This window comes from Eurosta solidaginis, chromosome 5 (assembly GCF_040869045.1).
Source record: "Eurosta solidaginis isolate ZX-2024a chromosome 5, ASM4086904v1, whole genome shotgun sequence".
Lineage (NCBI taxonomy): Eukaryota > Metazoa > Arthropoda > Insecta > Diptera > Tephritidae > Eurosta > Eurosta solidaginis.
Genome location: NC_090323.1, coordinates 2,080,467 through 2,096,728, shown reverse-complemented (window position 1 = coordinate 2,096,728; position 16,262 = coordinate 2,080,467). Strand labels below are relative to the sequence as shown.

General features: G+C 34.9%; 1 protein-coding gene across 7 annotated transcripts in view; it reads left to right on the top strand.

The window, feature by feature from the left end:
- LOC137253694 (cationic amino acid transporter 3) overlaps positions 1-5,395 on the top strand; it is a 39,117-nt gene extending 33,722 nt beyond the window's left edge. For all 7 annotated transcript variants that reach the window (XM_067791075.1, XM_067791074.1, XM_067791069.1 and 4 more), the window contains one exon: positions 132-5,395. In XM_067791075.1, the coding sequence (XP_067647176.1) occupies positions 132-1,732 (1,601 nt within the window). In that variant the 3' untranslated portion in view covers positions 1,733-5,395. The remainder of the gene's footprint in view (positions 1-131) is intronic.
- The last annotated feature ends 10,867 nt before the right edge of the window (positions 5,396-16,262 follow it).

Sequence of the window (16,262 nt, the reverse complement as noted above, 5' to 3'; positions counted from 1 at the left end):
TTTTTTATTTGCACGCAATTTTATTTTTTAAGCCTGTAAAGTAGTAGCTTACTAACATTAACAGCTAATTAATTTTTTACTATTTTACTCCCTTCCTCCTGGAAAAACCAATTCAATGAAACAAATCACAGGCATACCGATTTTTATTGCATGTTGGTGCATGTACGACTTGGGCAATTCCGCCAAACCAAATCCCAAGCGTATCGCTTTTCGGCGTGCACTCAAAGAGAATCCGCATAGTAACGGCAAACCAAGCAACGGGGATGTACCAAAGACCATCACGTCGAATGGGATGCTTAGAAAGTCAAAGAGCGCGAATGGTGTCACAAATGGTACTTCTTTCAGTGCGCAGAATGAGCATACGGTAAAAAGTTTAGATGACATAATGAATATGAACGAGGTTTGCGATGATCTGATCGAAATGAGGCATAACGGTAAAGTGTTCTACATTGAAGACGATCGCAGTAACACATCAAGAAGCTCGAACGAAAAGTTAAATACAGACAAAGATGGTTCACGTGAGGAGGAAAAATCTGTCATAGCATTGCTGGATGATGTTTTACAAGCTGCCGACACTGGGAACACAGTAACATCGAACATGCCAGACTACAGGAAATTTAGCGTAGACTCAGAGATGCTGCCAAGCGTGATCGAAATGAATACCATAGCAACGGTACATACAAGCAGTAACTCATCGGATGACTTGGAGGTAGTGCCCGAAGTGGAGAGCACAAAAGGTTCGAATAGCAGTAGTCTTAGCAGCGGCACAGAGCGTTTCACTGCCAGCCAACAAATGGCGCAACAGTTAGTAGATGAAATTTTGAATAGCGTAGAGCTAATAAATGCCTTGGAGCGTCACAAAGCATTGAATGAAGCAGTGAATCTTGAATATGTAAATGAGATGGAAGCGCAGATCGCTAAGGAATTGCCAACAGTTCCTACCGCGAGTGAACTCCAACCCAACGTAGTCAAAATACTTATTGAAGATGATGAGGTGGTCAAGCGTAAGAGCTCAGCAGCTTCTTTGCGTTCTATAAAAGATGCCATACATTCAGAGCAGTTTAAGAATAGACTCAGTAAAATATTAATGCTGCCACCTACGCCAACTGCCAAAACAGCAAAAGACTCAACAGAAGTAAAATTTAACGCTTCGCGTCCTCAGTTGAAACAGTCAAAAAGTGAAACCGATGTGCGTCACTTGATCATAAAAGCAATTGAAACTAATGGTATTACAGAAGTGGATACAGAGGCTTCCTTGTCAGCTGCAAAAGAGTACAGCATACCAAAGCCACCTAAATTCGATCCAATACTCTATAAAACTATTAACAATTTGCGCACTTGCAAAGAGCGTCCTAGTCTACAGCAACTACTTGCTAATGACAAACAGCCTCTAGCAACAAAATCTCTTGCAACTCCGAGTGCTGACAAATCAACCGAAGGCACAGTGCTGCCATTTAAACAAAAATTGGAAGCTGCGCTGAAACGTGGCCCTTCACATCGCACACAAAAGCGTTTAGAACCAGTGCCAATACGTCGACCACGCTCAGTGGAACCAGTGGATGCCACCGAAATAGTTCCTCTAAGCTTGCATGGAAAGGCGAGCAGAGAGCTCAGAGCGCGCTCCGAAAACAATATCAACACAATACCTCCAGCTGATGGAGCGTCTTTGATAAGCAATGCCCGAAATAGGCTTAAACGCGTGCCAAATGGCAGAATCGAGTTGTATGGGTAGCAGCGGGTGGATGGTTATTTTAAATATTGATAATTTAACTAAACATATATGTAGTATTGACTTAATCGTGTTTACTGCATTATTAGTATTGTAGTTCCTTAAGATATTTGTTGTTGGAATTTATTAGAAAACAAATTTGTTACGAAATCTTTAAAAGGTCAAACAAATGGCTCAAAGCTTAAAAGCTTTAAGCTTAACTTTGTTGTTGCAGCTATAAACGCAATAGCTTATATAGTATATAATAGGTATATTCTACATATGTTTGCTTTTACTTGTACATACATATATAAGAAAAAGATCATTTTATACTCACGTAATAGTGATATTTAAGAAAAGCTTAAAGCTTTCATTAGAACGATGACTAACAAATATAGCAATGTGATCAACTGAAAGTTTTTTTGCCGCCTAACTCATAACATATAAATACATACATATGTACATAGTATTAAAAAAATGCATTAGGGTAGTGTTAGTTATGACGACAAAAAAGTTTTTATTGCGAAAGATCTTCGGCAATGTGCGAATATACGCAAATATATATTTCATGTCATTACTACACTCAGAAACTAGTTTTCCAAAATGGGAATCATTTTTCGCCACAGCAATTTCTTCAACAAAACAAAGAAATGTTTCTGGATATAAGAAACTAGTCTTGTTAACATTGAAATTTTCTTCATTATTCATGTTAAAAAAGGTCATATACTAAATTGAGGAAGCAATTTGTATGGCGAATAACACAGCCCCACAGAAAAAAAGTGGGATGTTTAACGGAGGATACAGGTCAATTCTTATCAATTTTTGGTCCCTGAACACGAATCCGTTGTCAGAATAAAAAAGTTAGCTCTTGTTTTTTTTTTAACCCCAAAAAACTTCCGTTTTTCGAGTTTTTGAGACGTTGAACATGCCACTTTTTTTTCTGTGGGGCTGTGTAATCCATTGTGAATGATAACTAAGTGCGATATCTTCTGCATAGACGTCAAAATTCCAAAGTGATTGGATCACCTGATTTGTAATTGACTATCGCTGTCTCATTCTGTATCTCTTTCTATCACCCGCTGAAGATAGGCGCCGCCATTTTGAACACGCTGTCAAAACGTTAAAAAGGAGCCATATTGAACATCCTGTCAGGCAGTTGACAGATAAGATATCACACTTAGTTATCATTCACAATGGTGTAATCAATCCCATTATATATGCGCTGAACAACTTTTTTTCCGTGTGGAATATAATATTTCATTTACTTACACTTTTGTTGACACTGTTGTTGTAACCTCACAAACGCTGATCGAAGGTTGTTGGGACATGTCTACAGTCGAAATTTTGTAAGCACTTTAGTCCGTTGGAAGTTGTTTTTTTTTATTCTGTGTAAAATATTTTGAGCAATACTTAAAATGTTTACTTTAAAGCAAGAGTAAAGGAGATTCGAACACCTAATGCAACATTTTTTAGTAGAATAGCGAAAAAAGTTTCAGCACAAAATATGCACATGAGATCTTTACTGCTTCAAATGTAAACAAAAACTGATTGACTACCTGCTCTGCTGAATTTCAGTCGCTGCGCTCACACACAGCGTTGCCACTTTCAAAATCCATTTGGTGGTAAATTTTAACAAAACAATGTGGTAGATCTCTAAAAAAACGCATAAGAATTTGTAAAGCATATCCAAATATTTTATCCAATAATTTTATTACACACGGAAATGTCAGCCAAGTTCGCCAAAACATTTTTTCTGTATTATTTTCCTCATATAATGCTTAACCATAAACTATTTCGGGTGACTAAAATAATATATTGAAAATCGTATTGAAAAAAATAGTATGTTTTGAAAATTTCTGATAACATGATGGCAAAAGAAAGGCGGTAGATGTAGAAGAAAGGGAAATTCGCCAAAAATATGGTAGATTGCCACAATTTTTTAATCGACCTTCGAACTTTGCAGTCAAATGCCGATTTTCAGCATATTGTTTGTATGGTTTTGGTTATAACTCGTCGGCTAATTGATATTTTTTCAATCTGTTAAAGCCAAATTATTGCTAGAGACCTGCTTTTTTTCATTTCCAACATTTTGCTTCAATTTTTTTTTTTTGGTTTTAATTGTTGGCTTTAACAGATTGAAAAAATATCAATTAGTCGACGAGTTATAGCCAAGAAATCATACAAATAATATGCTGAAAATCGGCATTTGAGTGCAAAGTTCGAAGGTGGATTAAAAAAAATTCGAGCTAACATAAACAAACACCGCGATACTGGTCTTCTAATTTAGCCTCCATTTTCACCCCTCACTCTCAGAATCGACCTAACTTTTGCTAACCTGATTCTATTCCACAGTGTTGTTGTAAAGTGGATTCACTGCTCACACGACATGTAGATGAATGCCGAATAGTGTTCGGTTGCTTTACAAAGTTCTCAAGTGCAACTCTGTTTTAATGCAAAGCTTTCCGTAATTCTCACATTCTCTTACTTTAACTTTCGTTTTTAATTGTTTTAAAATACATTTGCCCTTTACTCAAAAAGACCTGTAAAAATTGTAGTTCGTTAAAGGTCAAACTTCTATTAAATACAACTGCAAAGTTTTGAAGATACAGCTATTTCAAAGGATGGAGAAAGCTCCGTAGAGCTTTTGATTAAGAGGCAAATCTGGCACACATTCCATTCAAGTGGCCAGTTTTGCTTTATCGAACAATAACAGCAGTTTTAGATATAAGGATCACTCTAATGTAGACATATTATGTTAAAAGCCAAAAAAAAAAGTAATTTATCAAAAATATATCAATCAAATTTGCATGTAATGTAACACTAGCAATTTTTTATTTTTTAATGTACTCGTAGATTTGTTTTATTTGTAGAACTCCAGTACTCATATACAAACTTCATTTTATTATTTTATTATGTATGTGCATTAGGGTGGGCAAAAAAATATTGTTTTTTTTTTCTTTTCGTTTAGTGAAAATATTGTTCAGGATAACCAAAAAAAAATATATTGTAAAATTTTCAGCTTTTTATTTAAATGCTTAGGCTGACGTCAGAGCTCGCTATAAGCTATGATATGCAGAGGCGATTTTCATTCTCATGTATTTTACAAGCTTGAACACGTTTTTGGCACTCTGACAACTTTTAGAATATTCCTTAAGAAGTAATTTGCAGAGATTTTTTATCTTTATTTGTAGCAACGCTTCTAGCTTCCACTCTGTCGTCCGCCTTAGAGGCTCCTCGTCGCAACTTTACTTATTCCATACGAATAGCCCCAAAAAACTACTAAATGGGCCAAGTTAGCAAAAAATCGTTTTGCACTTTTTTTGTAGTCAGTTCAATTTCCTATGGGAGCATGTATAGCCAGTGATTTGGGTACTTAGGGTGAGAACTATGTTGCACTTTTTTTAAAAACTTGAAAATTCCCGATACCAATTGCATGAAAAACCTAGGTTGAGATCTATTTTTTGAATGTCCTGAACAGTATTTTAGCTATGCAAAAAAAATCCTTTTTTCTCACCCTGATGTGCATATAAAATAGTCTGTATGTAACGTATTTTGCTAACTTCTTACCCATTTGTATATTGTATATATGTTTGTTTGATTTCTTCTAACCCCTACACAGGCTTGTCAGTATACTTTTTCTATGGATTACCGAATAGTTTAAGACAATTACAGAGGCAGCGTAACGGTTGGCATAGATTGAAATACAGTAACTCATTGTGATGATATAAAACACACACTTACAACAAAAACATACATAAATGCATAAACACAAACATACCAAACATTTATTTAACTGTACATTTGATGTATGTACGAGCATATATGTTTATCACTAAATATTAACATTGTTCCTAGTTATTAAAAAAATATAAGTATATAATGTTTTTACATATAATATATGTTTATATATAGCTACAACACAATTTGGATAAAGTAAATTAATAGCAAATTGGAGTGAAATCAAAACAACGACCAAATAGCGCTTAAGCAATGATTCCATAAATTTACAATGTACAAGATTTTAAGATAAATATTTAAGTATAATATATTTTTTTTTTTTTTGTTTTTTTGTCAAAACAAAAAAGATACGAAGTACTAATAACCCTCAACAACTGTTATGTAATAAAAATATGTAAAAAGAATCCACTTGAGTCTTTTTATTTAGACGTTATTGTTAAAAAAGATAAGGCCAGTTAGATTACGAAATACTTTTACAGTTAGCAAGTGGAAGTACCTAAAAAAACCAAACCAAGAAATTTGTCATTCTCACCCAACAATAAGCTAAAACTCAGATTTGCTATCAATAACACTGGATCACAAATTCCAATTTTTTTTCTGCACCAGAGACGCCATTATGAAGTTCCTATGTAAAATCACCCCCTGATTTCGAAAATCAATGTTATTTTTAATTCTATTGTAACGTTTTTGAGATATTTACGAATAACGGTTTTTTCAACAAAAAAAAACTTGGGTCCACTTAATCAGGTTTTAAAAGATAATAAAATTTCCTATAAACTGTGCATACAACACTTTTTGCTAGGCCCTGCAGATTCAAAGATAACGAACAATCATTACGGATTTTATCCATTTTTTTTTTGTGGAAATATAAAAAAACGTGTACTGTGAGGAAGGATCTCGAAAAATTTTTATTTTTTGCAGATTTGTTTTTTCCTCTCTAAGCTCTGTTTTATTACAAAAAAAGTGAGCTTTCATCAACAAAATCGATGAACTAATACAAAAGTTATAAGCATTCAAGTAAATATATACAGATTTTTCTAAAGCTTTTGACAGAGTTTCTCATAGTGTCTTAATTAAAAAGTTGAGTTGTTTTGGATTCCATTCCTCTTTTCTCCTATGGATTAGTTCTTATCTATCCAATCGACTGTGTGTGGTCACTTTTGACGATATATCCTCTAGTTCCTTTGTGGCAACCTCTGGTGTCCTCAGGAAGTATATTAGGACCACTGTTTTTCATTTTATTTATTAATGACATTAGTAGTTGTTTTTCATATTCTAAGTGTTTGTTGTATGCAGATGACTTAAAGATATTCTCAATAATCAAGACACCTGAAGATGTTCTAAAGTTGCAAAGTGATATCAATAATATATCAGTGGTGTCTGGACTCACGTCTGTCTCTTAATCCGTCTAAATATTTCCATATCACCTACTCTAAATCAACTTCCGTCTTGCGCACAAGGTATACTATTTCTGATTGCAAACTTCAGTGCGTAAGCGAGATTAAAGGCCTTGGAGTCCTCTTTGATTGCAAGTTTTCTTATAATATTCATATTAATTATGTAACTTCTAAATCTTTCTCCATGCTTGGTTTTGTTAGGCGTAATACCTCCAAATTTTCTGATCCTTATACCATCAAACTTTTATATACCTCGTTTATTAGCTCGCACATTGAATATGCTGTATTTATTTGCAGGCCTTGTACTCAGTTAGCCATAAACAGAATCGATAGGATACAGACAATTTTTCTAAAGTATGCTCTTCGTCCATTAAACTTTTCAGAACCCATGCCATCCTATTCTTCTCGTCTTATGCTCTTAGGGCTCAAGTCACTTGAGAGTCAGCGATCTATACTCTGTTTAACTTTTGTATAAAATGTGATTAAGGGGGTTATTGACTGTCCTGATCTGTTGGAAAGAATTCGCTTTAATGTTCCTCGACTTCTTCGGAATTTCTTTCTATGGAGATAACTTCAGAACAAATTATGCTAGTCATGCTCCTGTTAATCGCGCTACTTGTGAGTTCAATGTACTAAGTAAAAAAGTCTCTCTTGATTTTTCGCTTCCAAGAGCCGATTTTTTGATAACTTTGAATTCCGCTTTTTAAGCTGTATATTTTAATTACAATTAAGCTGTATGTAATACTTTCTTAGATTCTATAGTCTATAAGGATTTTTGTCTAATGACTTATTAATAATAAAAAACAAGTAAGGAAGGCTAAGTTCGGGTGTAAGCGAACATTACATACTCAGTTGAGAGCTGTGGAGATAAAGTAAGGGAAAATCACCATGTAGGAAAAAGAACCTAGGGTAGCCCTGGAATGTATTTGTATGACATGTGTATCAAATGGAAGGTATTAAAGAGTACTTTAAGAGGAAGTGGGCCATAGTTCTATAGATGGACGCCATTTAGGGATATCGCCATAAAGGTGGACCAGGCCTGACTCCAGATTATGTTTGTACGATATGGGTATCAAATGAAATTTGTTAATGATAATTTTAAAAGGGAGTGGGCCTAAGTTCTATAGGTGGACGCTTTTTCGAGATATCGCAATAAAGGTGGACCAGGGGTGACTCTAGAATTTATTTTGTACGATATGAGTATCAAATGAAAGGTGTTAATGAGTATTTAAGAGTGCATGGGCCTTAGTTCTATATGTGGACGCCTTTTCGAGATATCGCCATAAAGATGGACCAGGGGTGACTCTAGAATGTGTTTGTACGATATGAGTATCAAATGAAAGATGGTAATGAGTATTTTAAAAGAGAGTAATCCTTAGTTCTATAGGTGGACGCCTTTTCGAGATATCGCCATAAAGGTGGACCAAGGGTGACTCTAGAATTTATTTTGTACGATATAAGTATCAAATGAAAGGTGCTAATGAGTATTTTAAGAGGGCGTGGGCCTTAGTTCTATATGTGGACGCCTTTTCGAGATATCGCCATAAAGATGGACCAGGGGTGACTCTAGAATTTGTTTTGTACGATATGAGTATCAAATGAAGGATGGTAATGAGTATTTTAAAAGGGAGTAATCCTTAGTTCTATAGGTGGACGCCTTTTCGAGATATCGCCATAAAGGTGGACCAGGGGTGACTCTAGAATTTGTTTGTACGATATGGGTATCAAATTAAAGGTATTAATGAGGGTTTTAAAAGGGAGTGGCCCTTAGTTGTATATGTGAAGGTGTTTTCGGGATAAGGACCAAAATGTGGACCAGGGTGACCCAGAACATCATCTGTCGGGTACCGCTAATTTATTTATATATGTAATACCACGAACAGTATTCCTTCCATGATTCCAAGGGCTTTTGATTTCGCCCTGCAAAACTTTTTCATTTTCTTCTAAATCTATATTTTGCGTCAATAGACCAATACAATTACCATGTTTCATTCCTTTTTTCGTATTTGGTATATAATTATGGCATTTTTTTCATTTTTTGTAATTTTCGATATCGAAAAAGTGGGCGTGGTCATAGTCGGATTTCGGCCATTTTTTACACCAATACAAAGTGAGTTCAGATAAGTACGTGAACTGAGTTTAGTAAGATATATCGATTTTTGCTCAAGTTATCGTGTTAACGGCCGAGCGGAAGGACAGATGGTCGACTGTGTATAAAAACTGGGCGTGGCTTCAACTGATTTCGCCCTTTTTTACAGAAAACAGTTATCGTCCCAGAATCTAAGCCTCTACCAAATTTCAAAAGGATTGGTCAATTGTTGTTCGACTTATGGCATTAAAAGTATCCTAGACAAATTAAATTAAAAAGGGCGGAGCCACGCCCATTTTGAAATTTTCTTTTATTTTTGTATTTTGTTGCAACATATCATTACTGGAGTTGAATGTTGACATAATTTACTTATATACTGTAAACATATTAACTTTTCTTTTAAAATTTGAATTAAAAATTTTTTTTTTTAAAAGTGGGCGTGGTCGTTCTCCGATTTTGCTAATTTTTATTAGGCGGACATATAGTAATAAGGGTAACGTTCCTGCCAAATTTCATCATGATATCTTCAACGACTGCCAAATTACAGCTTGCAAAACTTTTAAATTACCTTCTTTTAAAAGTGGGCGGTGCCACGCCCATTGTCCAAAATTTTACTAGTTTTCTATTCTGCGTCATAAGTTCAACTCACCTACCAAGTTTTATCGCTTAATCCGTATTTGGTAATGAATTATCGCACTTTTTCGATTTTTCGAAATTTTCGATATAGAAAAAGTGGGCGTGGTTATTGTCCGATATCGTTCATTTTAAATAGCGATCTGAGATGAGTGCCCAGGAACCTACATACCAAATATCATCAAGATACCTCAAAATTTACTCAAGTTATCGTGTTAACGGACAGACGGACGGACGGACGGACATGGCTCAATCGAATTTTTTTTCGATACTGATGATTTTGATATATGGAAGTATATATCTATCTCGATTCCTTTATACCTGTACAACCAACCGTTATCCAATCAAAGTTAATGTACTCTGTGAGCTCTGCTCAACTGAGTATAAAAATGGAAAAAATCCGTAATGATTATTCGTTATCTTTGAATCTGCAGTGCCTAGCAAAAAGTGTTGTATGCACAGTATATAGAAAATTGTATTACCTTTTAACAGCTTCAAACCGTGCTCATTTCGTTCTTGAGATATATATGATTAAGTGGACCCAATTTTTTTTTTTTTTTTTTGAAAAACCCGTTATTCGTAAATATCCCAAAAACGATACCATAGGATTAAAAATAAAATTAAAAAAAAAAAACTTTTTTAAAAATAAGCCTTTATTATTTTGGTTAATAAAATTAACTAAAAAGTTAACAATAAATTGACTCTAAAGAAATATAACACTTTATAAGTTCATTGTAAGCATAAACGATAATTAGGCTTTTTCGTCTGCGACAAAAAAATTCTATATTGTACATAATTATATATTTTTAACATTAAAACTTTACACCTAAATTATTAAATCTTACAGTTTATATCACAGTCCTAATTGTTCTAATAAAAAACGTGTTAAATTTTGATGGTATAATTAAGAACATTTAGGATCTCCTTTTCTTGCTATCGCAATGTAACACGCTTTTATTAGAACAATTAGGACTGTGATATAAACTGTAAGATTTAATAATTTAGGTGTAAAGTTTTAATGTTAAAAATATATAATTATGTACAATATAGAATTATTTTGTCGCAGACGAAAAAGCTTAATTATCGTTTAAGCTTACAATGAACTTATAAAGTGTTATATTTCTTTAGAGTCAATTTATTGTTTCCTTTTTAGTTAATTTTATTAACCAAAATAATAAAAGCTTATTTTTAAAAAAGTTTTTTTTCTTTAATTTTATTTTTTACTTTTTAGTTCGTTTTATTAACAAGTAATAGAAGCTTGTTCTTATAAAAGCTTTAAATATAAGTATAGGGGGTGAAACAAAAACACATATATCAGTTACATCTGCGTATAATGCGTATTGGAATTTATTAGTACACATTTTATGCGCAGCAACTTCAGAGGTGTATTTAAGGTTTAAAGCATTGTAAATATAAGTATTGAAGTCATGAGCCTGGGCATTCGCGCAATTTTAGTGATGTAAATTGCATGGCGCCAGCGCCAATGCGGTGCCAGCTCAATGGTAGCTCATTGACGAAATTACTCCAAGCGAATTTTTGACGCTTCTTAGTAGTGAGTGCGTAGTACATTTTACTTGCGCTATTGAGTGAAACGACTTTTGTGTGTCAGGCACGAGTTTGGTGTTATTGGCGCTACTGGCAGTGATGACACTGAGCTGTTGACGGTAGCGCTGGTAGTTCAGATTTTGAATCAGAGAAAGAATTGATGACCCGTGTGAATTATTATGGCTTTGGCCGTGTAAATTATTATGGTGTATTTGTATATTTTAGATTTAATGCACAATTAATATTTGTGTGTTTGAGCGGCCAAATAATAACAGTAGTATTGCTAAAGTGCTGCTTAGTTGATGGAATGTCGCTAATTTCTTAGCGATGATCAGCAGATTGTCAATATTTCGTTCAACGGACGCGCGAAATTGCCACATCTGCTCAAATTTTCCAAAGATTTTCCATTCTTGATTTAACTTAAGCTGTTATGCCAATATTTTTCAGCCAGCTTTTTTCAAATAGGTAATTTTTCCAAAAGCAAAATAAATTACAGAAAAGATTACAGGGTTAAACAGCCTTAAAAATTCAGCTATGTTGGTTATACACAGAAATACAACAGAGGGTTGTGTCTCCGCTTTTCGCAAGCGATGAGATTCACCACGCGTGACACGTGATTCACCACGTCCAAATATCACAATCCACGGATAGGTACCGGCGTGTTTGTATGGGACTTAGGCTGTTATGCCAAAGTAAATACAAATCTTTACCGATAACTGTGTTATCGATTAATTTATCGAATTCTAACAAAGTAATATTGCATTGTCATCGGAGTTATACATGTGTGCAAAATTTCAGCTCAATCGGCCACCGGGAAGTGTATCAAATTTAACTTGCAAGATTCCATTACAGACAACAAAAGTGAAAGTAAATAAAAGCTTATAATAACCTTGATTTTCGAAATCAGGGGGGATTTTACATAGGAATTTCATAATGGCGTCCCTGTTGCATTTTGGCCGTAAACCAGTGTAATTATAGAAAACTTATTGACAAATTGTCGATTTGTTATCAAAAAGTGATCGGTTTGTTGTCGAAAAGTAAGCGATTAATCCACTAAAAATTATCGATTAGTTATTGAGAAATTATCAAAAGGATATCGGTTTTCTAACTAAAAGATTTCGATTTCTCTACGGAGTTGTTGTCAGCGTTTTATCGAAATGTTAGCGACTCATTTTCTAAAATTTATAGAAAAGTTATCGATATGTAATCAAAAATCTACCCAGAAGTAAGCGATTTATTTGCAAAAAAATTTCGATACTTTATTTAAATTTTATCAAGAAGCTATCAATTTTTTATCTAAATGTTACCGTTTTCTGGTCGAAGTGGCCGCCAATTTACTATCTAAAATTTATCGACTGTTTATTGAAAAGTTATCGATATGCTATTATGTAGTTATCGACTTTTTGTCTAAAAGTTATCAATTTCTTATCGATGTTGTCAACAGAGTGCTATAGATTTATTAACGACTTCGGTTTTTTATGAAACAGATAACGATGAAAGTTCAATGTAAAATCGATGGCACATCTGTAACCCATCAACAAGAGGCCGATTTTTTTTATTTCTAGTAAAATTACCTCTGTTGTAGTCTAAATTCAATCCTGAGCTTTAGTTATTCCAGCCCTGGTCCACCTTTATGGCGATATCCCTAAATGGCGTCCACCTATAGAACTATGGCCCACTCCCTCTTAAAATACTCATTAATACCTTCAATTTGATACACATGTCATACAAACACATTCCAGGGTTACCCTATTATCATTTTCCTACATGGTGATCTTCCCTTATTTTGTCTCCATAGCTCTCAGCTGAGTATGTAATGTTTGGTTACACCCGAGCTTAGCCTTCCTTACTTGTGTTATTTACATGCGTGTATGTACACATTAAACTTTAGGAGTACTTGATACTTACGGCTTTTTATGTTTTGTCAACAGATTTTTGGTACAACGCATTAATCTCAACCTTTTCTCACCCATCCCCAAATCTTTTACACACACACAAAATAGAACAAGTAAGGAAGGTTAAGTTCGGGTGTAACCGAACATTACATACTCAGTTGAGAGTTATGGTGACAACATAAGGGAAAATAACCATGTAGGAAAATGAACCGAGGGAAACCCTGGAATGTGTTTGTATGACATGTGTATCAAATGAATGGCATTAAAGAGTATTTTATGAGGGAGAGGGCCATAGTTCTATAGGTGGACGCCATTTAGGGATATAGCCATAAAGGTGGATCAGGGTTGACTCTAGAATGCGTTTGTACGATATGGGTATCAAATGAAAGGTATTAATGAGTATTTTAAAAGGGCGTGGACCTAAGTTCTATAGATGGACGCCTTTTCGAGATATCGCCGTAAAGATGGACCAGGGGTGACTCTAGAATGCGTTTGTACGATATGGGTATCAAATGAAAGGTGTTAATGAGCATTTTAAAAGGGAGTAATCCTTAGTTCCATAGGTGGACGCCGTTTCGAGATATCGCCATAAAGGTGGACCAGGGGTGACCCTAGAATTTGTTTGCACAATATGGGCATCAAACGAAAGGTGTTAGTGAGTATTTTAAAAGGGAGTGAGCCTTAGTTCTATAGGTGGACGCCGTTTCGAGATATCGCCATAAAGGTGGGCCAGGGGTGACTCTAGAATTCGTTTGTGCAATATGGGTATCAAACGAAAGGAGTTAATGAGTATTTTAAAAGGGAGTGGGCCTTAGTTCTATAGGTGGACGCATTTTCGAGGTATCGCAATAAAAGTGGACCAGGGGTGACCCTAGAATTTGTTTGCACAATATGGGCATCAAACGAAAGGAGTTAATGAGTATTTTAAAAGGGAGTGGGCCTTAGTTCTATAGGTGGACGCATTTTCGAGGTATCGCAATAAAGGTGGACCAGGGGTGACTCTAGACTTTGTTTGTACGATATGGGTATCAAATGAAAGGTGTTAATGAGTATTTTTAAAAGGGAGTGGGCTTTATTCTATATGTCTTCGCCTTTTCGAAATATCGCCATAAAGGTGGACCAGGGGTGACTCTAGAATGAGTTTGTACGATATGGGTATCAAATTAAAGGTATTAATGAGAGTTTTAAAAGGGAGTGGTGGTAGTTGTATATGTGAAGGCGTTTTCCAAATATCGACCAAAATGTGGACCAGGGTGACCCAGAACGTCATCTGTTGGATACCGCTAATTTCTTTATATATGTAATACCTGCCAAGATTTTAAGGGTTTTTTATTTCGCCCTGCAGAACTTTTTCATTTTCTTCTACTTAATATGGTAGGTGTCACAACCATTTTATAAAGTTTTTTCTAAAGTTATATTTCGCGTCAATAAAACAATCCAATTACCTTAACATATTTCATCCCTTTTTTCGTATTTGGTATAGAATTATGGCATTTTTTTCATTTTTCGTAATTTTCGATATCGAAAAAGTGGGCGTGGTCATAGTCGGATTTCGTTCATTTTTCATACCAAGATAAAGTGAGTTCAGATAAGTACGTGAACTGAGTTTAGTAAAGATATATCGATTTTTGCTCAAGTTATCGTGTTAACGGCCATGCGGAAGGACAGACGGACGACTGTGTATAAAAACTGGGCGTGACATCAACCGATATCGCCCATTTTCACAGAAAACCGTTAATGCCATAAAATCTATGCCCCTACCAAATTTCAAAAGGATTGGTTAATTTTTCTTCGACTTATGGCGTTAAAAGTATCCTAGACAAATTAAATGAAAAAGGGCGGAGCCACGCCCATTTTTAAATTTTCTTTTATTTTTGTATTTGGTTGCACCATATCATTACTGGAGTTGAATCTTGACATAATTTACTTATATACTGTAAAGATATTAAATTTTTTGTTAAAATTTTACTTTAAAAACATTTTTTTTTTAAAGTGGGCGTGGTCCTTCTCCGATTTTGCTAATTTTTAATAAGCGTACATATGGTAATAAGAGTAACGTTCCTGCCAAATTTCATCATGATATCTTCAACGACTGCCAAATTACAGCTTGCAAAAATTTTAAATTACCTTCTTTTAAAAGTGGGCGGTGCCACGCCCATTGTCCAAAATTTTACTAATTTTCTATTTTGCGTCATAAGTTCAACTCATCTACCAAGTTTCGTCGATTTATCGGTCTTTTGTAATGAATTATCGCACTTTTTCGGTTTTTCGAAATTTTCGATATCGAAAAAGTGGGCGTGGTTATAGTCCGATATCGTTCATTTTAAATAGCGATCTGAGATGAGTGCTCAGGAACCTACATACCAAATTTCATCAAGATACCTCAAAATTTACTCAAGTTATCGTGTTAACGGACGGACGGACGGACGGACGGACATGGCTCAATCAAATTTTTTTTCAATCCTGATTATTTTGATATATGGAAGTCTATATCTATCTCGATTCCTTTATATATGTACAACCAACCGTTATCCAATCAAACTTAATATACTCTGTGAGCTCTGCTCAACTGAGTATAAAAATGATACAAGTCATCGTTCTTTAGCTACAAACGTTATATTAGATAAAGTTTCGTATACGGCAGAAATTGATCTTAACTATTTACGTTGAATACTGGAATACGTCAAGATTGATATATTTACATCTTATCCTTAGATCTTATTTCACCTCTTCGTCCAGCATAACAATGTCCTAAACACTAAGACTCACCGCATGAACTCCATTGAGCATTGACCCGTTAACACTTAAATAATCATGGCTGATATAATTTGATACACTCTAATAACTCCGCCGAGCTCTTGGGGAAGACTCCTTTCTCCCCCACTACATCTCCCTCAATCGCCCAGCCTGGGTAGAATCGTCAAGAGATTGACCAAACAGACTCCCTTCTCATACGAATTCCAATCCTCATTTCATAAGCGAATATAATTGGCGAAGTTGGCAAGATGAGCAACAAGGTGATGAAGTAAAAGCCATACATAATGCGGAATTGCACGTAATTTGTAACGAAAATTTCGAAGCTTTATTGCAGCATATGACCTGACTTGTTTGCGTTTAGTACCAAGGCTTATTACAGCACAGTGTACATCCTTTTTACGATAGAGGAAATATTAAGTGCTGTCCACCAGACCAACATAGTTAAGGACTATTTTACTTTAACCTGTACCGAACCTCTTAGGTTTTTCGGGGGCTGCAGA